The sequence below is a fragment of the Macrobrachium rosenbergii genome, chromosome 15 (assembly GCF_040412425.1).
Source record: "Macrobrachium rosenbergii isolate ZJJX-2024 chromosome 15, ASM4041242v1, whole genome shotgun sequence".
Taxonomy (NCBI): Eukaryota; Metazoa; Arthropoda; class Malacostraca; order Decapoda; family Palaemonidae; genus Macrobrachium; species Macrobrachium rosenbergii.
The window spans coordinates 54,004,298-54,031,797 of NC_089755.1; the positions used below are offsets into that span (position 1 = coordinate 54,004,298).

The following is a 27,500-nucleotide window of genomic DNA, read 5'->3' on the forward strand; positions in this document are numbered from 1 at the left end:
TGGCTGTGTATCAGTATGCGCTGAGGAAACTTCGTAAGGAAATTGAAACTACGTCTTTATAAGCGATCGGTTCCGGTCAGAGGGAAACGTGCGTAGTCGAAGATTGCGTCAGCGACTTCCAGTTCTAAAAGATTCCTACGTTATCGCGAACAGCATTGACGCAGTTTCTTTCCAGCGTGTGGAACGCCGTCACCAGTACCTCTGTTATATAAGAATCTTTCTTGGTTTCGTATCGTCGGTAAGGAGGAGGTTCTTCCTGCACCTGTACAAAACTGTGATGTAGTTTCAACATCGGAACTGAACGTGATGATTCTGGCGATCAGAGGACCAACCGTCTTCCTACTGACTTACTTACTTCGTATGTGGGGAATCCAGTGGAAAAGAGGAATGGAAATCTCGCCCTGTTCGTGAAAGGAAGGTCTGGGCTCGTCGTTTTGCGGGAGACTTCATTAAAAATAAAAAAGAATAAGAAAAATTACAGGAGCTACCCTTTCTCCGGTCCTAATCGTCCTTTGGTTTGACTGTCGACGGTTGTGCAGTTGGTTGGCTCTCGAAAACCTTGAGTGATTGTTTAGGAAACGTTCAAGTATCTGATGTATTTAGACATTCTGGCCTTGAAATAATAGCCAAGAACGCCTCAACATCTCCAAATGCGAGTATTGGTTCTCTGCTTAGAAATGCCATTGACGCCTTCAGTATTCGAGATTTGGCCAGTGCTCTAAGAACCGTTTTTTTTAAGTGAATAGATAAATAGCGGAATATTTTCCCTTTTCATCTAACTGCCTTGAATGACCTAGTTCCCTTGAGGGAAATAAATGGTGATTTCTTCTCTTTCTTTGTCTGTCTGTTTTTCGGGAGGTCTCGACAGCAAGACTGTGGGCACATGATGGTTTTTTGGCAAGGGACAACAACAACAACTACTACTGGCGTCTAAATTGGCAAAGATTTATTCGTTTCCTGTCATCGGTAACTTATGGCGTAGATGATCCATTTGCACCGATTCATTAGTTAACAACCAAAACATTTATAATATATTTCCCCCCCCAACAAAAGTACTATTAGCCCAAGGTCCATCCTCGTCTCTCGTATGAAAACATAAGAACGCGTCGAAATGATCATTATCTCGTTCGGTTTGAAAGTTGCGATATAAATAAAATCCGGGCTCTTAAACCTGCATTTTTCAATGTTAGCAGAGCTGGCAGGAGTGTCGAGAAGGCTTTGGCTCGCGTGAGCTTTCGAATCAGCGTGTCAGAATCGCCTTCTTCTTCTTCTCCTTCTTCTTCTTCTTCTTCTCTCGAGTCGAATCTCGTCCCCCAACTTCCAACTGTGTAAAGCTTTCCTCCTTTCGTTTGCTCACTCCTCGCCTTTCAGTTGGACGCTGTCCTTCGCCCTCCTAGTCACGGAGGAAAACGCGTGTGAGGGAGTGTAAGGAAAGTGTGTTGTGTGACTTTTGAGTGAAATTTCCCCAAGAAGTTCGTTCTTCATGCAGTTTTGGACGATTGAGTCGTCGTAGAAGAGAGCAATTGTTTGAAAGGGGCGCCTTCATGCGGAAAGAGTAGTTTGGCTTCTTTACAGCTGTCATAGGGCCAGTTGTCCCTGTACTAGGGAGCCTGACTGTAGTAAATCGCTCTACACGAGAAACCCGTTTTTACAAAAGGGGCCGTTCTCGAGACTTCTCCTCCATGCACCTGTAGTCACGAGATGTTCTTGTCCTCCTCGTTGCATTCGTATTCGCTAAAGCCTCAAAGACTCGCGGAGTTTAGTAGTGTCATTTCGCGCAACTGTTGAAAACCATCAGCAAAAGTGGCGGATACAGGGAAGTCAGATGACGACGGGAGGGGAGAGGTGATGATGATGACGGAGGTGCCCCTCATGAAACCCGACGTGGGGGGCACAGAGTTCGTGGACGTGGACTCCCCGTCATCGTCGTCGCCTCCGTTGTCCCTGTCCCCCCCGACAGGCCGAGCTCCTGATAGACCAGCAGATAAGCGAGGCCGTCCTCGCCAATCTGGAATCCTTTCAGGATTCCCTGGCCGAGACGCCCCTCTTAGGCACCATCGAAGATGAACCCTCCACCATCGGTTCTCATGGCTTGCCCTTGCTTGACCTGGTGCCGAGCACGCCTCTCTCCGTCAGCCCCGGCTCGCCCCCGCCCCCCATTGGGGGCAGCCCTCTTCTCCCCACCCCCCCAATCAGCCCGATCGGCGTGCAGGTTATGGAATCGGACGAAGAGTCCCCCTGCGGCGACATCACCACCCCTCTGAAGTTCGATTGCAACGAGGCCACATGGCGGCCTTCGGAAGAGGTGGTGGAGCCTCGCCTGACCCCGCCGAGGGTCATCCCCACAATCGACTACCTGCAGGTGCCGCCCCACCACCGGGCGAAGCTGCGGAAGAAGAGGAAGGTGTCCTTCGGGAAAGCGGACAGCAAGCGAACCATATCCCCGCCGCCATGCCCCCCTGTCATGCCCGCCTTGTCGGAGGACGAGGTCACCATCACGGAACTCCCCGTCGAGGAGATATCGTCGGAGGACGACCTCGACCAGGACCCGACTCAGCCCAACGGCGGGTTGCTGACGGTTGTCCCCCCTCCGCCTGGGAGCGACAAGCCCAGCAACTTGAGCGCCGCTAATTGCGTGATCAAGATCCCGCAGAAGTCGAGGAAGCCTTCCTTCTCGAAGATCGACATCCCGTGCTACCATCGGAGGCCTTCTGGGCATGCGCTGGACGTCAACTTCGACTACACCTTCACGGTGGTAGGTAGTCACGTCCGTTTCCAGAGTTCCAATAGATGTGGTTGAATTCAAGGTAGAACTTGTGGAGTAGTAGTGATCTGTTTGGTTTTCCAAGTAAATGTCAAACTTATGCCTGGTTGAAGTACTTTCATTGTTATAATCACTGTAAATGTTTTTGGTGTGCTAAAATGTAGTAAATATCACAAAAAAACTATGTAAAGAAGTTTAACAGATCATGTAATAGCCAGATGCATTTTAAACATCCGTAACAAGCATCAAAATTTCATTTTTAGAAAGATTGTGACGAGACAATCAATAAGCATATTAAAAATGATTACCACTTTAAATAATGCTTGAACGCAGAACAGCCTGGATAAAGTGAATGGACTCACAACTGTTATAAAATTTTGAGACATTTCTTTCTGGACAAAGAGCTGGTGTCATAGGTTTATTATGCAGCTTCAACCATTGGCTCCCATCAGCAAATGCCAATTTTAAGGACAGAATAAAGTCCCAGGCATGCTAAACCCAATTTTTAGGACAAAGTAATGTCCAAAGCTGTCTAAACCCAATGATAAGAACAAAAAATTATGTCCGAGGCTGGTTAAACTAAATTTTAAGGCTAAAATAATGTTCCAGAGAGGCTAAACCCAATTTTAAGGACCAAATAATGTCCAAGGCAGGATAAACCCAATTTTAAGGACTAAATAATGTCCCAGGCAGGCTAAAGCATATTTTAAGGACTAATGTAATGTCTCTGGCATCCCAAAGCCAGTTTTAAGGACAAAGTAATGTCCCAGGTAGTCTAAACCAAATTTTAAGGACACAACAATGTCCCAGACAGGCTAAACCCAATGTTAAGCACAGCATAAGTTCCCAATTTGAGGGACAGCATAATGTCTCTGGTATGCTAAAGCCAATTTTAAGAACAAAATAATGTCTCAGGCAGGCTAAACTCAATTTGAAGGACATAACAATGTCCAAGACCAGAGCCCAATTTTAAGGACAAAATAATGGCCAGGCAGGCTAAACCCAATAATTTTAAGGACAAAACAATATCCTAGGCAGGCTAAACCCAATTTTAATGATTAAATAATGTCCCAGGCAGGCCAAACCCAATTTTAAGGACAAAATAATGACCCAGGCAGGGTAAACCCAATTTTCAGGACAAAATAATGTCCCAGACAGGCTTATGTAGAGTACTTCTCTCCTCTTGACCGAAAGATGAGACTCCTTGCATGTGCTGTGCTCTTGCAAAGGACAGTTATAGCAAGTAAGTAGCCGTGAGGTCAATAAAAAGCTGGCGATTTCTGTAACGTTCTCAACTGTATCCTGACTTTTTTGTATTTCCATTTTGTACTCTGTGTGGTACCGACATTTGGCGTTGTCGTAGGTTACTGTATGCTCTCAATGCATTTCTTATTGGATTCGTAAATAAATGCACGTTTTCTTATTAATAGGAATGGTTGCATGGCATGATGACTTTGCAATCATTGGACTTTCGCACAGGGAAAGCTGTAAGTGGCGACGATCCAAAAATTGGAGTTTTATTTTACTTAAATCAGTATCACTTAGATTTTCCAGGAATTAATGGAATTGCTCTTCAGGAATTTATGTGGCTTTCATAATGATTGCAAAGTCATTGCCATGGCATTCCGAAATCGAATTTGTTCATAAATGATCTAATGATTGAATAAATATTTCAAAGTAGATAATAAATTAAATAAATGTTGATTGTAACTAATATCCTCATTTTTTCTCACTACAGAAATTCAAAATACATTACAGTGATTTAAAACTGGCGATTTTGTTCGTAACAAGATGATTTTAAACATTTGTGTGGTATATATATATGTGTGTGTGTTTTTTGTGTGTGTATGTGCGTGTGTTGTGTGTGTATGTGCGTGTGTGCGCGCGCTCGCGGGTAATTTTTAATATCACAAGCAAGCAACCTTAAAAGGAGATTACTCCGGGAGAAAAACAAGACAATGTCATTGCTAAAATAATCAGCTTTTGACTGGAGTATCATGTATGAAAGTAAACCGTTTCTTGTATCAACGTGAACATGAACTTTTCAAAGCATGGACACATAAAATGCCTTTGCAATCGATGTTTGTTATCTGGCAATTAATTGATAATTAGATCAGCCCAATTAAGGGTTGTTGGGAGGGGGAGGAAAAAAACCAGGAAGTTAAACGTGGAGTGCAGTTACCGTAGAGTTTCGCAATCTGAAACAAGTTCTGGAAAACACTCTAGAAGTGTTTCTTTGTCCAGTCCATTATTCTTAACAGGAATTTACTCATTTAAAGCACTGATCAAAATTTTTTAATTGTTAAAAATGAGGTCTGGAATTGCAGGAAATTTATCAAGAATGACTTTTTATTCCTTTTTTTTTTTTTTTAGACTGAGAGCCTCTAGATATCTGGTCCAGTTTATGCTAAATTTTAAGCTTACAGTAAAAGGTCCATCTGTTACGTGAAAAAAATGTCGTAATCAATGATTTTTATGATCATAGGTTAACCAGTACAAGTGTAAATGTAAATTTCACAGTTGTAAAATTATCGTATCAATGTTTTTGTTTGTTGATTTTTTGTATATTTACTATACGAAATTTTTCGTGCGTGAGTTTTCATTGCCACTTCTACCTTCTGGTCATTATAATTTATTCAGGTAGTTTTATTTATTTTATTTTCTAATAACTGATCTCTCCTTTCTGTATTTCCTGTGACCTTCTTTGGAAGCTTGAATTTTAAATCAGTGGCCCCCGTGGTGGGCTTGTTCCATAATAATAATAATAATAATCTTAATGAAGACTTTAGTCCTTTTTGCCATGGGATCAACTTTCCAGCTTAGGCCTATCAACTTCAAGGCGTCTGATGCCTGTCCCTTCAGGCATTCAGACTGGCAGTGTTTGAAGTTGGCGGATGGAAATATTAATCAGTGTTTTCTCCCCTCCCCCCCTCCCCCCCTTCCCTTTTATTCTGTGTCACACAGGAGGAAAGTGGAGTCAACAGAGGAGTTATTTGAATCGAAGTTACGGTTTGCTGAAATTGTCATCACCCCTTGCAGTAAGGGTCATTCTCTCCTGAGGGGGTTAGTGCCATCGATGCACCTTTTGCGGTGCACTGTAGGCATTACTTAATTCTTTGAAGCGTCCCTTAGGCAGGCCCCAGCTGCAACTCCATTTCATTCCTTTTACTGTACCTCCGTTCACATTCTCTTTCTTCCATTTTGCTTTGCACCCTCTCCTAGTGCAATCTTTTACTCTCAGTTTCCGTTTCAGCGTTGAATGACCTTATCGTAAGTTCCAGAGCTTGGCCTTTGGCCTAAATTTTATATTCCATTCCATATCACTAAGCACTAGCGGATCCAGAAAAATTTCGTGGGGGTGGGCCACCAGTTTTCATATACACACACACACACACACACATACGTATATATATATATATATATATATATATATATATATATATATATATATATATATATATATATATATATATATTATTTCTATAATAGATTTTTATTTTTTCCCATTTTTATATTTTTCATTTATGTTATTATCTAAATCTTCAGTATTATTATTTTATTATTTTGTCATTATTTTTCACGCGGGGGCGGCACGTGCCCAGGTGCTCCCCCTCCCCTCCCCTCCCCTCCCCTCCCCTCCCCTCCCCTCCCCTCCCCCTACCCCCTCCCCTGGATCCGCTAGTGTCACTAAGTGCCACTCTTGCCCGCTGAGGCAGGAAATCAACAACGAGATGGAATTAAAAAAATAACAATAATAATTACTTTCAATAGCAATTGTCACTGGAGTCTAAAAATGACAACACCTGACTTCGTGACGTCATTGACATTTGTATTGAATCACTTCACTTCTTTCAGTAATAGACGCTTTTTTTATTTGCTTTTGAATGCACAAACGCGATTCTTTCGACTCCAAATGCCGTCAGGCAAACAGTTTTTACAGACTGCTTTAGTGTCTAGGCCACGGTTCGCATCATTCCAGAGGGAAAGTGAATTAGATATTTAAAAGATATTCGTTGCTTGATATTTATGAATATGTATGTGTGGTGGAGTAAAGCTATTAATCAAGTATGGTGAGTTGATTTTAGGTCATCAAAACCATATATGTACCAGTGATGTGATGCATCATTTTTAATTATTTAGTTTTGGTCACCTTAACTTAGGAACGAAACAAAAATAAAATTATGTAGGAACTTATTTTTTTGTTTTGTTTGTGTTTTGTTATTTTTTTATTTTTTTTTTTTTTTTTTTGTACGTGCGACTTGGAGCAATTTCATTACATTTTGGTGTCATATGTCGTGGTTACCGAGACTTCCTCAAATCAGCGACATCCAGTTAAAAAATATATATATATATATGTGCGCCGAAGTTTCTTCGGCGCAATCGAGTTTTCTGTACAGTCGCTCCAGCGTGTAATCAAGACCACCGAAAATAGATCTATCTTTCGGTGGTCTCGGTATAATGCTGTGTGAGCCGCGGCCCATGGAACTGTAACCACGGCCTATCCTATATCGTTGCCAGATGCACGATTATGGCTAATTTTAACCTTAAAATAAATCAAAACTACTGAGGAGGCTAGAGGGCTGCAATTTATTATGTTTGATGATTGGAGGGTGGATGATCAACATACCAATTTGCAGCCCTCTAGCCTCAGTAGCTTTTAAGATCTGAGGGCGGACAGAAAAAAGTGCGGACGGACAGACAAAGCCGGCACAATAGTTTTCCAGAAAATTAAAAAAATCGAGACTTCTTCAGATCCATGACATCCACTTTGGGGGGAAAAATAAAGTAGCCTAAAATTGAAACGAAATCCCCAAATTTCTCAGGCCAGGAACCAGCAGTGGGGAATTCTCAAGCGGCAAGCCATTAGGTGTAGGTCACCATTAAGCCAGCACAGATCAAAAATGGATTCTTGTGTATTGCTGTGTGTTACATGAAAGGTAACACACAGCATGCGTATAAAAAAGTATGAATGTTTGAAATTGCCGACACGACGAGTATATTTTCAACGCGGTGGATGTTGTGCGTGAGATAAATACGTGTTAAGTGTGAGCTGTAGTGTATTTGTGCTTAGTTGTTTTGTGCGTTTGTGAGTGTTTGTGTGTTAGGTAGGCGTACAAGATGGCAGCTCTGAGACTCCTGCTCGGTATGGGCCCTCGGAAGGAATTCATTGCTGTCGAAAACGAATATTTAGATGTATTATTTGCGCTTCCGAGAACGAATATTGAGATGCATAATTTACCCGTCCGAGAACGAATATTTAGACGTATTATGCCTGTCCGAGAGCGAATATTTTTTATGTATTATTTGCGCGTCCAAGAACGAATATTTATGGGTATTATTCTCGTCCGAAAACGGATATTTAGATGTATTATTTGCGCGTCCGAGAACGAATATTTATGGGTATTATTCCCGTCCGAAAACGGATATTTAGTTTATTATTTGCGCGTCCGAGAACGAATATTTAGATGTATAATTTACAAGTCCGAGAACGAATATTTATGGGTAATATTTGCGCATCCGAGAAAGAACATTTAGACAAATTATTTGCGCGTCCGAGAACGAATATTTAGACGAATTATTTGCGCGTCCGAGAACGAATATTTAGACGCATTATTTGCGCGTCCAAGAACGAATCTTTAGACGTATTATTTACTCGTCCGAGAACGAATATTTAGACGTATAATTATTTACGCGTGCGAGACGTCTCAAGGTCACCCAGTTTTCAGTGTCAACTTTCGACAGGTAACCGAGGAATGTTTCCCCTTTGATTTAAAATAAAAAAAAGGACCCCAAAATTAACAGTTTTGTTTGTCTATGTTCCATGTCTGTCCTTTTGGAAGTGTGCTGAGAGCATGGTAGGTAGATTCTGTCTTTGTGGTCAATTCTTTCCGTTGGTTTTGGCTTCGAGAGCGATGTCACGCTGGAGATGGTTTCCTGATGCCCTCCTGCCCTCTTGGTGTCTGTTAAGGGCACTTGGGTATTCCAACGAAGCAGCGAAGTCCTCATCATGAAGTCAGTAAAACTGTTAAAACTGTAACGACAGGGAAGCTCATGGGTTCAGGGCAATACAAATTTATTTATCTAAGTTTGGGAAACCAAACCGGCTGGGGTGGGACAAGGGGACGTGCTTCCTTCCGCAAGGTTCGGCAGAAATAAGCAATCGCGTTACGAAAATAGGAAAAATAAAGAAATGTAATTGTTATAGGCTACAATCCTCACAGAAAAACTACGGTACATGTTCTGTTATTAAAAGGCAGTTGTAAAGAAATGAATATTGCTTTATCGGTCTTCCTGAGAAGACACGGGAGAAATGACGATTGAGTTCAAGAAAGTTTGCAACATGGAAAGTATATGGTGTAACTTAGATTTAGGCCTACGTGATTATATCTTGTTTTTGAAGGGAGAAATGAATATTACTTCACCGGTCTTTATGATATGATAAGATATACTTTAAGCTGCTTTTATCGAGGACAAGATAATAGCTATAAGAGATGCAGGAAATTGAATCTCGCGTGTGACAGAACTCTTAAGTCATTATGCAGTGTGTGTGCCCGTGTAATCGAGGGGCCTTTAATTTATTTTATTGAATCTCCTTTATTTTTATTATATTAACGTATATAGTGTTTCATTTACGTTTATAAAGTGATTTACAGGCTTACTGACCATGGGTAATAATACTTTATTCCGCTTTGAATGTCATCCCCACTCTAAGGCTGGGTTTAAATGTTAGCATTTGCAACATAGCTAGAGACATTGACAGGTCGTTCCGTGTTGTAGTTGTATCCTTCTCTCTCTCTCTCTCTCTCTCTCTCTCTCTCTCTCTCTCTCTCTCTCTCTCTCTCTCTCTCTCTCAGTACCGCTTTCAAAACACTGACATGTCATTCATTGTTGCAGTTAGTGTCTCTCTCTCTCTCTCTCTCTCTCTCTCTCTCTCTCTCTCTCTCTCTCTCTCTCTCTCTCTCTCTTAAAATCTGGTCAGTACCGCTTTCAAAACACTGACAGGTCATTCACTGTTGCAGTTACAGCCTCTCTCTCTCTCTCTCTCTCTCTCTCTCTCTCTCTCTCTCTCTCTCTCTCTCTCTCTCTCTCTCTTCTCTGGGGGTCAGTGGCTCTTCCTGCTTTTAAGATCACTGTGGATAACCCAAATGTCTCCTCGATGTTGAAGACGGATGGACACATGGCCCCCCTCCCGTATCTTGCGGATGGAGATCTTGGCACGAGAAAGGTGTTTGTGGTAAATACGCCCCTTTCTTTCCTTTCTGCGGTGAGGAGAAACAACGGGGCGCATGTTCAGTGTGTTGTTTCTCTTCCCTGTCGTGTTTGTTTGTTTTTATCTTGGTGGGTGTTGCATGATGGACAACTTAAGAGTTTTCGTAGCAAGGTAATTTTTATATAGACCACCTCAGATGTTTTTGTTGTAAGGTAATGTTTTGTAGACCACTTCAGATGTTTTTGTTGTAAGGAAATGTTTTATGGACCACTTCAGATGTTTTTGTAGTAAGGTAATGTTTTGTAGACCACTTCAGATGTTTTTGTAGTAAGGTAATGTTTCATATACAAAAAAAAAATGTTCGTCATTTGAGATCACCTGAAGGGTTTCTGTAGTAATATAATATTTCATATGCTAAAACAATATATATGTTCATTTGGAATTATCAGTTTTACGTCTTATATTGGACAAATACTTTTAACACATTTCCCACTGATGTTTTCAAGGAAACCTATTCGCTCATAAAATTCTTACATATTGCATTGTATAACATTTTTATTATACAATTTTAAAAACACTTTGTATTCACCATTACCGATTATACTTCGAAGAGTGCTAAGATGAATTAATACCTTATTATGTAAGTCTTGTAGCTCTTTTTGCAGTAACATTACATTACTGTTACAGTTCAGTTTATCAGGCGATCAAGATTTAGCTAATATACTTTTAAAATTTAATTGGAACGTCACTATGTATAAAGCTGGTTACTTAATACTTACTAGCAGCCATTAGAAGTTTCTGTAAACGAAAGTTAAGTATTTGTTTACATTTAAAACAGGAAGGTCTCCAAAATATTTAAAAAAAAACGACAAATTGGAGAATAAATGTATTTGTAATCAATTTAAAACAGAAAAAATTTAAGAAATAAAAAATTTGTGATAAATTTGAAAAAATGAAAAATAAAAATTTTGTCAAATTTTAAAAATAAAAAAAAATTAAAAACCCACAAGTTGAAGAATAAATACATTTAAGAAAATCCACGCACAGGAGGGGAGTATGACGCTTCGAAACTCCGTGTGGATTTTTTAAATAGATTTGTCCTCCAATTTGTGGTATTTCAAATTTTTTTATTTTTTAAAATTGATCAAATTTTAACTTATTCATTTTTTTCAAATTTAACACAATTTTTTTACTTTTTTAATTTTTTCAGTTTTAAATTGTTTACCAATACATTAGTTCTCCAATTTTTTTTTTTCAATTTTTTTTTATTTATAAAATTTTCCAAATTTTTAAAAACATATCTCCTCTCCAATTTATTTATGTTTTTTTTGTAAGTTTCAAAGTTCAAACAGGACCCCCAAAATGCAAACATTAAACATGAATATGTTGCAAAGGTCTTTAGAGATATGCGAACCTTTGTTCTTTTCAATACGGTCAACAAGAACTTATTCTCTTTTAACGTTTTTGAGCGTTTTATTTAATTATCTGTCAGCGTATATTATCCCTGCTTCCCTTTGCTAATATTTTCCATCTCATTTTGCAGTAAGAGTATTCATACATTTCTTTAGAAGCTTCCTGAGCGAGTTGAATCTGTTGCTGATGCGTGATGCATATGCAAGCGCATATATTGAATATTAATTAATAATAATAAATAATAATAATAATAATAATAAGATTCTCATGGTATAATGTGGTGCTGTTTCTCAACATTAGTTGCTCAGCCTGGAGATATTTCTTCGTCACAATTTACAGTAATAATAATAATAATAATAATAATAATAATAATAATAATAATAATAATAATAATAATAATAGGGAAGATTCTCTTGGTATAATGTGGAGCAGTTTCTCAACATTAGTCGCTCAGCCTGGAGACATTTCTTCGTCACAATTTAACGGGTCTTGTCTTTTTCATGTTTGATTTTTCACATGGTCTTAGCTATCAATAGGAACACACTAAAGTACGTATTATGGAACCGGTCTTGCTTTTTGACCGCGCGTCAAAATTTCATTTATTAATTTTGAAAATGAAAACAGCTGTAGGTAAACTGTTGTTAAAGGTTGATGAAACCGTATTATTAAAATGATATCAGCAATACGTGCAGTTTTCCCCAGAAAAGGGGTCTTGTCAGAGAGAGAGAGAGAGAGAGAGAGAGAGAGAGAGAGAGAGAGAGAGAGAGAGAGAGAGAGAGAACCACAGTCTTTAGTGGTAGACGGTTTCTACAGTATTAGCAGCTTCAGTACTTACTTAGAATGTTTATCTGCAGTTCAGTTCAAGGAGATTCAATAGCAATATTTGCTGCCACAAGGCATAAAAGAGAAATCATTGGAAGATCAAACATTCGAGAGAAGAATTGTTATTTACAAGTAAAAAATAAAAAAAGAATGTCCTTTATGACTCCGAAAATTCCTTGAGAAGTCTACCTTTTTTAAATTCTTGTTAACCATTTTGCTTCAAGTCTCCTAAGCAAAATCGTGCCAAAAACAGCTGTAATTATTAGGTATTTCACTTTCACAGTATCAAAAATAATGCCCTGGAAATAACGCTTTAGTAACAGTCATTGGCGAAGACTCCTTTATTGGGAGATTGAATGTACTTATTGTAAATCGCCACAGGCAAGAAATCTCCGTTCTTGACTGGTCAGTAAGTCGCCATAAGCAAGAAATCTCCTTTTCTGATTTTCTGATTGGCCAGTAAATCTCCACAGGCAAGAAAATCCCCGTTTCTGATTGGCCAGTAAGTCTCCAAAGGAAAGGAACCTCCGTTTCTGATTGGCTAGTAAGTCTCCGCAAGCAAGAAATCTCTTTTTCTGATTGGCCAGTAACTCTCTATCTCTTTTTCTGATTGGCCAGTAACTCTCCACAGGCAAGAGATCTCTTTTTCTGATTGGCCAGTAACTCTCCACAGGCAAGAAATCTTTTTTGATTGGCCAGTAAGTCGTCACAGACAAGAAATCTCCTTTTTTGATTGGCCAGTAAGTCTCCACAGGCAGGAAATCTCTGTTTCTGATTGGCCAGTAACTCTCCACAGGCAAGAAATCTCCGTCTCAGGGTCTTCAAATTTTCGAGGTCTGGCCAACGCTTGAGAAGTACGAACTTCTATTGACTATCTAAATCGGTCGTCGTACCAGTTGGTGAGATCCACCATACTGCCACTCTAATTAGCTTTTCAAATTTTTGGTTACTTTATAATTTTCTTTTGAAATTACTGAGGTAACTTTTCATTGGTTCACTGACGGTTTTTGAATTGAGTAAAAAAAAATGCGAAGTGAATTCAAAACGGAAAATTTTTAAACTGTAATTTGAAACTCTGAAACAAAAAGGATAAGGAAGAGAGAGAGAGAGAGAGAGAGAGAGAGAGAGAGAGAGAGAGAGAGAGAGAGAGAGAGAGAGAGAGAAACTGCTCTGAAGCAAAAAGGATAAGAACATTTAAGGCAACTGAGAGAGAGAGAGAAAAAAAATTCTGCTCTGAAACAAATAGGATAAGAGCATTTAAGGCAACAGTATAAAGAGAGAGAGAGAGAGAGAGAGAGAGAGAGAGAGAGAGAGAGAGAGAGAGAGAGAGAGAGAGAGAGAGACTTTTCTCTGAAACAAAAGGATAAGAGCATTTAAGGCAACATAGAGAGAGAGAGAGAGAGAGAGAGAGAGAGAGAGAGAGAGAGAGAGAGAGAGAGAGAGAGAGAGGTGGTACTTTTAATGTAGTGTAGTTACAGTAGAACAAATGCATAGAATAGTCTCTTAATGTTCTCAGGGCTATATATGTTATTTGTTGCTGTGTGTAACATAAACTTTTGGTTTTTATTCGTAGCAATTAACGTGAAAAGAAACCCAAGACTGCTACTGCCAGGTAAGATTTTAAAACTTGATAAACACTTTCTTCATCTCCGGCACGGCAATATTGCAAATGAGATTGCAATATTGCAAATGAGATTGCAATTTCCTTCCCATGTCGTCTCCTTAAAAGTTATTCCGTTTTCATTGTTGAATGACATTGCTCTGGACACCACTGACAAGCTCAGCTGTGTATGCACAATAAAAACCTCTGTTTTTTATCAATATTCACTCTATTTTTTTTTTTTCCTGTTTCTCTTCAATGTTTAAGCCAAACCTCATTTCTGGTGACTCAGTACCTTCATGCCCACAGGACACCAATTCTCTGGTGACTTTCCATACCGCAATGCCCACAGGACGCCAATTCTCTGGTGACTTTCCATACCCCAATGCCCACAGGACACCAATTCTCTGGTGACTTTTCATGCCCCAATGCCCACAGGACGCCAATTCTCCGGTGACTGTCCATACCCCAATGCCCACAGGACGTCAATTCTCTGGTGACTTTCCATACCCTAATCCCCACAGGACGTCAATTCTCAAAGTGCCCAGACCTTTTGTAGCAACTCCTTAATTTTGGTGTTTATTTTTTTCGCTTCTGTTATTCCTAACAGGACTGATATAGCATGTGCTTTCAAGATACTGCCATTCACTGTGTCGTGACTGCTACCTCTATGTCGACATACTGCTCTCCCTCCCTCATTTTATATTCATTGCTTCTGAGACGGTCTACTGATATATTACACATTTTCTCTAATTAGTATTTTAGACTATACTGATGCATTACTGTGTGACAGTTTCATCTCTCGTTCTTATTAGCTGTTCACTGATCTCTCTCTCTCTCTCTCTCTCTCTCTCTCTCTCTCTCTCTCTCTCTCTCTCTCTCTCTCTCTCTCTCGATTTTTTTTTCAGGCGCATCCCACTCGCTACGCACCTACCCACGAGTCATTATGACTGCATTCAATAAAACATATTTTCTCTTCCTCCAGATGTATGGTCGTTACACCAAGGACTTGGGAAGATACGCCAGGGAAGAAGCCAAGAAACTCAAGAAGGAAGAGAAGACGGGAAGCGGAGCATCAGGTAAATGACTGGTTTTGTTTTGGATTAAAAACAGTTTAAGAAGACTTGTGTGTGAGTAGAATCTCACGATTGGGCGTCAGATAAAAAGGACTGTTTCTTTCACGGGTTGAAAACAGTACTTTAACCTAGACTTTGTATAAGTAGAATCTCACGATTGGACGTCGGATAAAAAGGAGTTTCTTTCACTGGTTAAAAACAGTACTTTAACCTAGACTTGTGTATAAGCAGAATCTCACGATTGGGCGTCAGGTAAAAAAAGGACTGTTTCTTTCACTGGTTAAGAACAGTACTTTAACCTAGACTTGTGTATAAGTAGAATCACACGATTGGGCGTCACAGGTTAAAAACAGTATTTTAAGTAGAGTTGCGTGTAAGTTGAAATTCTCTTTAGACTTCCAGAGCTGTAGGTCTTATTAGAAGGCGCTCTATTCCATAACAAGAGTCGTCTTTTTAAAAATTCAAGTAGCTACGGAATTTGAAAGGACTGGCTCTCCCTAATGTCTGCTGAAGGTTCTTTGCAGCGTCTCTCTCTTAGGCCCCTAGCTGCAACCCCTTTCAGTCCTTTTACTGTAGCTCCTTTCATTATCCCCTTTCTTCCATCTTCCTTTCCTCGACCCTCTCCAGGCAATTGATTCGCAGTGCAACTGCTGAAGGTCTTCCTCCTGCTCCACCTGTCAAATTGTTTTACTGTCAGTTTCCGTTTCAGCTCAGAATAACCTCATCAGAGGTCCCAGCGCTTGGCCTTTGGCCTAAATCCTATATTCTCTTCTTCGCAAACTCTTTCATTTGGTGTTTACTCTGACGCTCTGCTTATCTTGTGGTTTTCCTGGAAGTTAATGATGAGGATAAGTAGTCCCTGGAGGCGACCTTTCCCCCCTACATTAGGTCGCCTTTAAGGTCATACATGATTTAAGGGGGCGTTCTTGGTATAGTGACCGTAAACGTTGATTCTTATGTGTTCGAGTGGCTTCGACACAAAAAGGTTTTGAGGGCGTGTTGAAATAAGTGTTGATAGTGACTACGAATGCTTGTGTAATGCTCGGAAGCGTAGCTTTTTTATTTGTCAGAGATGGTTAGGCTTATTTCACTTGAAGTAGCGTACTGTGGCATAATTTTGTATAGTGTGTTTATATCTATACACATGATGTATAATTATATATATACATATATATATTAATGTGTGCATACATATTATTTACATACTTCATGTGTATAGATATACGCACACTATACAGAAATATGCTTACCTGGTAACTGGCGAAATATCTGAATTGAATGGAGCTTTTTGGTCGATGGAGCGAATAACTAGATTTGTAGAATACTGAAGATAGGAGGCTACGCAGAATGACTCGAGAGTGTCAAGGCTTGATGCAGTTTGAGAATGCATGTAAAGAGTGAAGGAACTTAAAGACTTTGAAATATTTCTTTGGTGACAGAGTCATCGACTTACTTACCAGGCTGTGTAAGGTATCAGTGGATGAGGGAAAGGTTACACAAGATTAGTTGAAAACAATAATTTTTCCACTACATTATTTAAGGTTTTTGTAGTGTCCCTTCGACCCCCAGCAGCAATCCCTTTCATTCCTTTTACTGTACCTTCGTTCATATTCTCTTTCTTCCATCTTGCTATCCACCTTCTCATAACAATTGTTTCATAGTGCAACTGCTTTGAGGTTTTCCTCGTGTCACACCATTCAGACTTTTCTGCTCTCAGTTTCTCCTTGAGCACTGAATGACCCCATAGGTCCCAGCGCTTGGGCTGTGTTCTAAATTCTGTATTCCTTTACCAGGGAACTTGGTTGGTAGGATTTTGATTTAGAAAGTAAAACAGGGTAGAAGGATTGACAGGTGATAAACAATGTGGTTTGAAACTAAACCAAATCCTGATTTCAGGAAGGCTAGGTCAGTAAACCGCATGATTTTGACATATATACTTCTCTCTCTCTCTCTCTCTCTCTCTCTCTCTCTCTCTCTCTCTCTCTCTCTCTCTCTCTCTCTCTCTCTCTCGGGAAGCGTTTTGCATTATGCAATAGGATAGGATGTCGGTACACTAATTAATGAATGGCAGTGCGTGTAAAGGAATTGAGAAAGGCCCCATTATCACAAGACGGTCAAATGTTTGCTCCCTGTGGAAGATATGGAGTCCACTACAGTACTTGCTTATTATGTTTACAAGCAGAAAATGATATGGAATATCAGGAGAGCACTGTTTGTTACTCAGTGGATCTCCAGTGGATGTTAAAGATAAAGGTAGATATTAGTCAGTGGATATTATAGATATAGATATCCTCCACTGTCACATTATGGGTGAATCTGGACTCAGTGTACAAGATTATGGTGTCTGTTGTCAGTTTTCTTATCTCTGTGTTTGTTTGTCTGTGAATTTGGTGTTGTAAATGTTCGAGAACATGTAAATGTCTGACTAGCATAAGCGAGTTTGTGGCATTCCCTGTTTCCATTTTGGAAATGTCAGTTTTTAGAAGTGAGCTTGAAAATTTTTTTAAAAAATGGCTTCATCGCTAGAACCGTACCAGGACCCGTAACTGACCGAGAGTAGATACTAATATTTCTTTGGCAAGAAAAAAAATGTTTTAAAAACTCGCAGCAAAGTATTATTATTATTATTATTATTATTATTATTATTATTATTATTATTATTATTATTATTATTATTATTATTCAGAATTCAGTTGAACCTTATTCACATTGAACAAGCCCACCAAAGGGGCCATTGACTTGAAATTCAAGCTTCCAAAGGATATTATGGTGTCCAGTAGAAAAAAGTAACAGACGGTAATAGGAAATGCAGAAAGAAATCAGTTATTAGAAAAAAAAAATAGATTAACAAATCAGTCAACATGATGAATATGATTCCAAAGTGTCATTGGTATTCAGATATTACTGATCAGTATCGCCTCTCTTTACGTAAGTTAGGGAATGGGTTAATTAGGTGTCCATGTAACTTGATCAGTTTTGTGAATAAGAAATATGAATTTCATGTACATCTTCCAAGCTTCGTATTTGTGCTGGATTCAGTTTTTATTCTCTGTAAAAGATCAAAGCATTGACCTTCATTCATTATATTTTAATCTACTGGATTTATAAGCTTTGCTGAGTAGTGACTATAGCGGAATATCTATAAAAATTTAATGTTTTCTTAATTAACGAGATTTTGTCAAACACTCCAGAATTCGCTTTTGATTCGATTCGTTTAAACGCTCGGAATTCCGAGTGTTGTCATGTTATCTCGGCGTGTTGCGGCTTAATACTCCACTGAAGTGATTTCAAATTCTGTACGTGAAACTCTTTATGATTTTCTATCAAGCGTTCCCAACCTAAGGATGTTATTGTATGGACCTATATTCCCCAAAGCCATGCCCGTAACAGCCATCACATAAAAAAAGTTCTCAGCGTTGAAGAGGTGAAAAGCAGTACCACTATTCTGTAAATGTGCCTCGCTGTCGAACTTCTCAGTTCCAGAGGTCCTTTAGTCTTGAAACCGTTGGACTGTGAACAGGTTCCCTGAGGATTTTGAGCAATTGGAACCTCCAGAGTCCAAGCGAAGATGCAATCCATTACTGCCCTGTAACAATTCTCCTTGTTTTAATAATTTACTTGCATTTTTATTTGTTTATTAATATGATAATTTATTTTTTTCCTTTCCCAATAACTGATCTCTTCTTTCTGTATTTCCAATTACTATCTGTTACTTCTTTCTGATGAGCACCATAATCTTTAGAAGCTTGAATTTCCAGTCAGTGGCCCCTGTGGCGGGCTTGTTCCACATGAATAGGATTCATCTTTTGAATAATAATAATAATAATAATAATAATCCTGCATAAAGTTGTCTTGCTGGGACTGTAAGCAAGTGATGCAACTGCTGTTGGGACAGTTAGTGATGCAACTGTTGTTGTGACAGTTGTTTACCCTCCCCAGTGCCTGATGATGACGTGGTTGTTTGGCCTTAGCAGAGATCTGGAGGAGAATCACTAATTGTTGCGATCAGTTCTTGAGAAACATCATCTGGTGCTGAAGGAAAGCTTTAGTATTGTACACAAGGATTCCTGGTACAACGATGATCGTATTCATTCATTTTCAGAAAATAGAGTAGAATATAGCATTTAGGCCACATGTCAAGCATTGGGACCTATGAGGCCATTCAGCGCTGAAAAGGAAATTGACAGTAAGAACGTTTGCAAGGTGTAACAGAAGGAAAACTCAAGACATGAGGTCTTCTCTGAACAGAAACAGAAAATATGTAAAAACATTTTTTAGTTTAAGGAAAAGACAATGCGATAACAATTACAGTTAACATCAAAATAAAAAAAAGAAGCACGTGTGAAGTACACCCGTTTATCAGACACCTGTTTGTTGGGGGGGCGGGGAAAAGTCGTTCTTTTTCGTGTTGCCAGACAGCAAGATACACGGGGCGTTGGAGACGACGTGACGGTTTCACTAAGTAAAATATATATAAAAACAAGTTTTCACTTCAAACTAAGGCAAAAAAATAGTGAAACATTTACAGTGAACATCAAAACAAGAACAAAAAAACAAACAAAAGCACGTGTGAAGCACACCCGTTTATCAGACACCTGCTTTGGGCGGGGGAAGCGGGGTGGGAGTCTTCCAATTGTGTGTTGCCAGACAGCAAGATACACGGGGCGTTGGAGACGACTTGACGGTTTATACACCAACGGCCCCACAGCCACCGCCTCACACCTCCGCCGCTCAAAAGCGGTGCAAATGAAAAAATGAATTTCAGTTGAAGCTGCTCATTTGGGAAGCATGATTGGAATCGATTTCTCAGAGGTCTCGAATTGTGCCCTTGAGTTTTTTTTTTTTTATTCCTTCAAATTATTTTCTTTAAAACGAGGAAGTGGTTGAGGAGGGACTCGAACATTTAAATAGCTATCACGGTGCTGCTCGGAAGAAGAGGGAGACGTAACAGACAAAGGGAGGGAATGAGAAGTAGGTTAGAAGTTCAAGGAGAAGGAGGAAAACATTAAATAACAATTCTGAGCGAAATGGGAGAAATTCGAGGAGAAGGTGATTAATATGAAAATAATTTAAGTTGAAATGATAGGCTTGCACCGTTATATTCAAGAAGGTGAATAACATGGAAAAACTTAAGTTGAAATGATAGGCGTGCACAGTTATAGCAAAATGATGATGATTATGAATATGAACGCAGCTGTGTTGTGAAAAAATATGTCCTAACAAATTTTATAGTCTAGAGAGGCTACGATAATAAATAGGTTACGAAAAGCAAAAGGTCGTACGAGAGAGAGAGAGAATCGTCTCTTGAAATTCAATTGCAAAGTTCGAACGCATACGGACTGCTTACATTAGTCAGTATTTAAGTCTATTATTATTATTATTATTATTATTATTATTATTATTATTATTATTATTATTATTATTCAGAAAATGAAGCCTATGCGTATGGAACAAGCCCACCACAGGGGCCAGTGACTTGAGGTTCAAGCTTCCAAATATTATGGTGTTCCTATGAAAGAAGTAACAGCCTCAGAAGTAACTAATGCTTATTCTTGGTTATTTGTGTTTAAAATTTTCACACTTGAATGGCATAGACTTCATATTTTCAGAGTGGATTATCAGGAAATAAGAGGCCTTCAGCTCAGTAGTTAGGATGATTGTAGACGCAGCCACAGATATTCCGATAGGCTTGTCATCTGAGACCTTCCATAATAGGCCTTCTCCCATATTGAAAGAACATTTTCTCTTTAGATCTTTCTCCTCAAATATTTTATTTATATCCGTCCATTTTTACGCCATATATTCAGTACGAAAGGTATTGGTTAAAAACAGATTAGGTATTCGAGTAGATTTTCTAAACGCTGAGTTGATAAAAACAAAAAGACTTTAGCAGTATTTGAAAGCTGTAATATTTTTTTTTAAATAACTGTGGATGCTGCAGTCTGAATAAAATTCCGATACAGTCTTCTCGTACTGCTTAGCGGAGTAGTGAGAGAGAGAGAGAGAGGTACTTATTTCCTACGAACTGATTTTCTGTTTTCAAACGCAACGCCTAACTCCATCTACTAGCCGTTTTCAGAAACACTACCGTTGGAACTTTCCCAGGAACTGGAACTTTCCTCATTCCGACGAACTGGAATTTTCCTCATTCCTAGGAACTGGAATTGGAACTTTCCTCATTCCTAGGAACTGGAACTTTCCTCACGACGTAAATAAAACACTTCATTACCATTGAGAAACGAAAATCTTGCATATTTCCGCCCTAAACCAACTAAGCGATGGGTCCATGAGATGGCATGTCCCATATTCCACACCTGACACCGACGAACCTGACCAGATGAACTTTGACCTTTCGCTGGGGGGGCAATAAAGGCTTCTTCTCCTCCTTCTCCTGCCCATGGCTACTTTAAGTTCCCTGCGCGCCTATTGGGCGTGCAAGAAAGGAAATTGAAATGCAGGAGGCTCCGTCGACATGACTGTGGGATTCGTCTCCGCTTTACTAGGCCATCGGAACACACGGATGATGCTGTTTGGTGTGGCAGTGTTTTGGTTCATTCCTTTCCAGACGAGTAATGGAACCATTTAAAATTTTGTGTGTGTGTATATATATATATATATATATATATATATATATATATATATATATATATATATATATATATATATATATATATATATATATATATATATATATATATACATACACACACAATCAGAAGTTCAAGCGAAGCTGCAATGCATTAATGCCATAAAACAATTCTCCCTTTATCTTAACTATTTACTTGCATTTTTATCTACTTATTCATTAATTTGTTAATTTATTTTTCCTTTTCTGATAAGTGATCTCTTAATTGTATATTTCCTATTGCCTTCTGTTACTGCTTTGTAAGGAACGTCATAATATTCTTTGGAAGCTTGAATTTCAAGTCAGTGGCCCCTGTGGTGGGCTTGTTCAATATGAAGAGGGTTCATCGTCTGAATAATGTTAAATAATAAAAATAATAGTAAATATTATTATTATTATTCATTTTTGACTCTCACTGGGTCTCTCCCTATGACCATACTCTTATTCCCCTATAGAAAATGGAAAGTAACCAATCTTACAAACGTATTATCTACTGAATACTTTTTTGACCGATTAAAAAAAAAAATTCTAAAGAACTACAATTGACTTTTGTGTGCAGACTTTGAGTTTTCACGAAGATTCAGTGCCAACATTTCAAGAGGAAGTGCAGAGACTGGTGGAAGAGCAGTACTGTTGGCAGCAACTTTTTTTTTTTTTTTCCTTTTCACTGCCATAAGAGATCGTCTAACCAAAATGATTCTCGTAGGCTTATTTGGTTTTCTCAATATATCACTCATTAGTGGATAAAAGATAACGCTTTTATAATGTACGTTAATTAATCTTTTCCTTCACAAACATTAAGCTACAAATGTCATTCAATGTTCAGTTCTCCCATGGGGGTGGGGGGTTAGCGCCGTCAGTGCATGTCAGTGCGCCTCAAGCGGTGGACTGTGGTCATTACTTAAGGTTCTTTGCGGCGTTCCTTCGGCCCCTAGCTGCAACCCCTACCATTTCTTTTACTGTACCTCCGTTCATAGTCTCTTTCATCCACCTTACTTTTCACCCTTTCCTAACAATTGTTTTATAGTGCAGCTGCGAAGTTTTCCTCCTGTTACACCTTTCAAACCTTAAACTTTCAGTTTCCCTTTCAGCGCTGAATGACCTCATAGGTCCCAGCGCTTGGTCTTTGGCCAAAATTTTATATTCCAATGTCCACTTCGCTCTGCCTCGGCAATAAACCCTATGGAGGAATTATAACTGCATTTTTTTTTAGTTTTCCGTAAAAGAAAACTATTGTGCCGGCTTTGTCTGTCCGTCCGCACTTTTTCTGTCCGCCCTCAGATCTTAAAAACTACTGAGGCTAGAGGGCTGCAAATTGGTATGCCGATCATTCACCCTCCAATCATCAAACATACTAAATTGCAGCCCTCTAGCCTCAATAGTTTTTATTCTGATTTAAGGTTAAAGTTAGCCATAATCGTGTTCCTGGCAACGATATGGGACAGGCCACCACCGGGCCGTAGTTAAAGTTTCACGATCCGCTACTCGCACAGCATTATACCGAGACCACCGAAAGATAGATCTATTCTCGGTGGTCTCGATTACAGGCTGCAGCGGCTGTACAGAAAACTCGATTGCGCCGAAGAAACTTCGGCCATTTTTTACCTGATTTTTTTTTACGCGAGAGGTTCTGCCAGGTGCTTTTATTAACAAGACCGCCTTCACATTTGATCCCGGTCGTGGGACTGCTTGTGTATTTTCAGTTGTACGTGGTTGTCTTGTTTGTAAATTTAACCTGGATAAAGTGGCTTAAGGCTGATGAGTCAGTGGTAGACAGTGACTTCGAGATCTCAAGAGCTTGGAGAAGGATTTTCAGGATTCGTGGGTAGGCTATAACTTGTTAGACCGAGGATAGAGTACTCATTTTAAATCCGTGTGGGATCTGGTTCCTGACGTTCATGGAAACCATGGACGAATGATGATTATTGCTAAGCTCAGCATAAACATGTTATGTAACTGAATAAGAATTATGACGATGACTGCTGTTGTGGGTCATTATTTGTAATATTTTTCTTGTGCCATTTTCAAAACAATATCTTACGGTTTGGAAACTGTATTGAATTTTGCTTTGAGATCATAATTCATCTTTATTGAAATCACCGCGATGTTTTTCAGTCTAAAACAAATAAATTATGTTTTTTATTTAGTTTTACTCAAAGATCATATTACGTTTTTATTAAAATTACCTCCGTGTTTTTCAGTCGAAAACAGATAAATTATATATTCTTGTTAAGGATGAAAGAGAACTGCAGGGTAAAAATAAAAAAAGAAAGGGCTTGGTGTATATTAAAAAAAATAGATGAAAGTTTATTTTTTCAGTAAAAATAAAATGAAAGGAAACGAGAAGAAAAAAGGGGGCGGGGCTTGGGGTATATTTAAAAAAAAAAAGCAGACGAAAGTTTATTTTTTCAGTCTCAAAAAGATTTTTTTTTGTTAAGCACGAAAGGAAACTGCAGTGAAAAAAAAAACACGGCTTGGGGTATATTTAAAAAAAAAAAACAGACTACTTTTTTTTTCAATGCTTTTCAAGTTGTTGTTGTTGTTTATTTGTTCTTTGATAATATAATTTTTTTTTTTTTTTTTTTTTTTTTTTTTTTTTTGAAATATATCGGAACACGTGTTCCGATATTTCTTAGTCGTGTACTTTGGCGTTTGATAACTGTTTGTCGTTTTCTTTGTAAAAAAAAAAAAAAAAAGAAAATTAATGTAAAAAAAGACAATGAGTGCAGTTTCTTTCAGTGCAAGCAATGCAAGCAATTTGCTTCCAGATGGTATGCTGTGTTATTTAAAAGTTAGGTTGGCTTACTAGTGACTTCTTGTTACAATATATAAGATATATTGGAGAATCTGAGTTTTGAATTTGTAGCTGGAATTGACAGTGATTCGTATTTAGGGAAAATCGACTTTGTATATAAATTTATATATATATATATATATATATATATATATATATATATATATATATATATATATATACTATATATATATATATATATATATACACATATACATATAAATTGCTGATGAACTTTCCTTTTTAGATACGTATCTGATTAGATCAAATTGGTCAGCCAAGTTTCACCCTGACGTCGAATCCTGGACTATTTGAAATAAGGAATCTTTCGAACCTTTTTTTTTTTTTTTTTTTTTCCATTGCCAGTCAAGTTTTAATAACTTCTCATTGAACTGCAAACTTGTGATCTAGAATTAGCTTACTAATCCTTCTTTTATCCTTCTTTTCCTTTCATGAAGAATAATTATAGAGCACTAATGTTCTGTTAAAAAGAATGACAATACCAGTGGAATTGATTTTGTAAAAGATCTTGGGAATTTTTCAAGAATTGAAAAGGTCCTGTATAAAATCAATTCCACTGATACTGCCATTCTATGTAACACCTCGTGCGGTGTACTGTAGGCATTACTTAATGTTCTTTGCAGGGTCCCTTCGGCCCCACTGCAACCCCTTTCGTTCCTTTTACTGTACCTCCTCTCATATTCTCTTTCTTCTATCTTACTTTCCTCAACCCTCTCCTTACAATTGATTCATAGTGCATACAGACAGCTAATAATAATAATAATAATAATACACCTTTAAGACCTTTTAATAATAATAGTAATAATAATAATAATTAAACAGAAACAAAGGATCCTCTTAATAATAATAATAATAATAATAATAATAAAATAATAATAATAATAATCAATAATAATAATAATAATCTGTGTAAACAGGAAACAAAGCTTCAGAAAAGCTCTTTAATAATAATAAAATAATAATAATAATAATAATAATAATAATAATGATAATAATAAAATGAAACACGAAACAAAGCATACAGACAGCTCTTAATAATAATAATAATAATGATAATAATAATAATAATAATTAAACAGGAAACGAAGCATACAGACAGCTAATAATAATAATAATAATAATAATAATAATAATAATAATAATAATAATAATAATAATAATAATAATTAAACACGAAACAAAGCACACAGAACAGCTAATAATAATAATAATAATAATAATAATAATAATAATAATAATAATAATTAAGCACGAAACAAAGCATACAGACAGCTAATAATAATAATAATAATAATAATAATAATAATAATAATAATAATAATAATAATAATAAACAACAACAGCACTTAATTGCAAAACAAAGCACACAGACAGCTCCTGTAAGCTGAGTCGTCTAGGAGGCACATTAACGCCGATACACATTTTGGCGCCGCTGGTTAACCAGAGAGAGAGAGAGAGAGAGAGGAAATCCTTGCCAAAATTCGACATAGCTCCCAGACTTGTATTTAGCGGCTTTTTGTTTTGCTTCGGGACGCCAAGAAGCGACTCAGCCCAGTCCTTTCACTTATTTATTTTTTTTTTCGGCGGTGGTCCCATTCTGGGGTGAGGAACATCTCGCACCTCGGTAAGATTCGCCTAGACGTTTGAGATCCTTTGGAAGGGAGAGGAGAAAAATAGATGAATAGGTTGAGATCCTTAGGAAGGAAGGGAGAGAGAAGAAAAAAATAGATGAATAGATCGGCCTTTCTGTTTCTTTTATATTTTTTCTTTTTTTTTCATCGTAGGAGGATAGATGAATAGATCAACCTTTTAATTTTTTTATTTTCTATTTTTTTTCCCGTCGCTAAGGAGGAGAAAACTTGATGATTAGAAGGAACGATCTGTTTCTTTTATATTTCTCTTTTTTTCATTTCTAGGGGGAGAAAAATAGATAAATAGATTGTCCTTTCTATTTATTTTCCATTTTCTCATTTTTTCATCGTTAGGGGAATAAAATAGATAAATAGATCGTCCTTTCTATTTCATTTCCATTTACTCATTTTTTTAAATCGCTCGGGGCGGGGGAGAAAAATAAATAAATAGATCGTCCTTTCTATTTATTTTCAATTTTCTATTTTTTTTCATTGCTACGGGAGGAAAATAGATAAATAGATCTTCCTTTCTATTTATTTTCAATTTTCTCTTTTTTTTCATCGCTATGGGGAAGAAAATAGATAAATAGATCTTTCATTCTATTTCTTTTCCATTTTATTTTTTTTTCATCGTTAAGGAAGAGGAAAATAGATAAATAGATCGTCCTTTCTATTTATTTTCAATTTTCTCATTATTTTTCATCGCTATGGGGAGAAAAATAGATAAATAGATTGTCCTTTCTATTTATTTTCAAATTTCTCTTTTTTTGCATCGCTGAGGAGAAAAATAGATAAATAGACTGTCCTTTCTATTTATTTTCAATTTTCTCATTATTTTTCATCACTATGGGGAGAAAAATAGATAAATAGATTGTCTTTTCTATTTATTTTCTATTTTCTCGTTTTTTTAAACCGCTAGGGGATTGAAAAATGGATAAATAGACCGTTCTTTCTATTTCTTTTTCTCTTTTTCTCTTTTTCTCTTTTTCTCTTTTTCTACCGCTAATGACGCTCACAATTGAGTCGCCTTTTTGTCGTCTGGCGGATCGGATTATACGCTAATAATTTATTTATAATTATAATTGGGACCTAACGAAGGAAAAAATTTGGGTATTTTAGGTCATACAGCTTAATTAATGGTGAATGATTCTGTATTTTATCAGGCGTCTTTATTTTTAATGATTTTCATATCAGATTCTGATGTTTGTAGCCTTTACTAATTAATGCCGTTTTTACGGTTGTCTGATGAAATATCAAAAAAGGACTGTATTCATAGAGGGAGAATTTGATCGAATTTATGAAAAAAGAAAAATTGTAGATTATTATGTATCGTGGGTTTTGCTAACTTCGGCCACATTTTATAATGTATGCGACATTATTATTATTATTATTTTTTTTTTTTTTTTTTTTTGTCTCACAGTCATCCTATTCGACTGGGTGGTTTTTATAGTGTGGGGTTCCGGGTTGCATCCTGCGCGGTGTTCCTAGTAACACGCTCTTCTGCATGAGTCCTGGAGCTACTTCGGAAAAACACATTGACACTG

General features: G+C 37.7%; 1 protein-coding gene across 19 annotated transcripts in view; it reads left to right on the plus strand.

The window, feature by feature from the left end:
• The window catches only part of LOC136846746 (chloride channel protein 2-like), a 169,825-nt gene that overhangs the window by 89,450 nt on the left and 52,875 nt on the right, over positions 1–27,500 (plus strand). For 11 of the 19 annotated variants that reach the window (XM_067117936.1, XM_067117933.1, XM_067117935.1 and 8 more), the window contains one exon: positions 14,795–14,888. In XM_067117936.1, coding sequence (XP_066974037.1) covers positions 14,795–14,888 — 94 coding nt within the window. Of the gene's footprint in view, positions 2,756–14,794; positions 14,889–27,500 lie in introns of all 19 variants that reach the window. The other 8 variants (XM_067117921.1, XM_067117939.1, XM_067117927.1 and 5 more) reach the window with 5 other exon arrangements.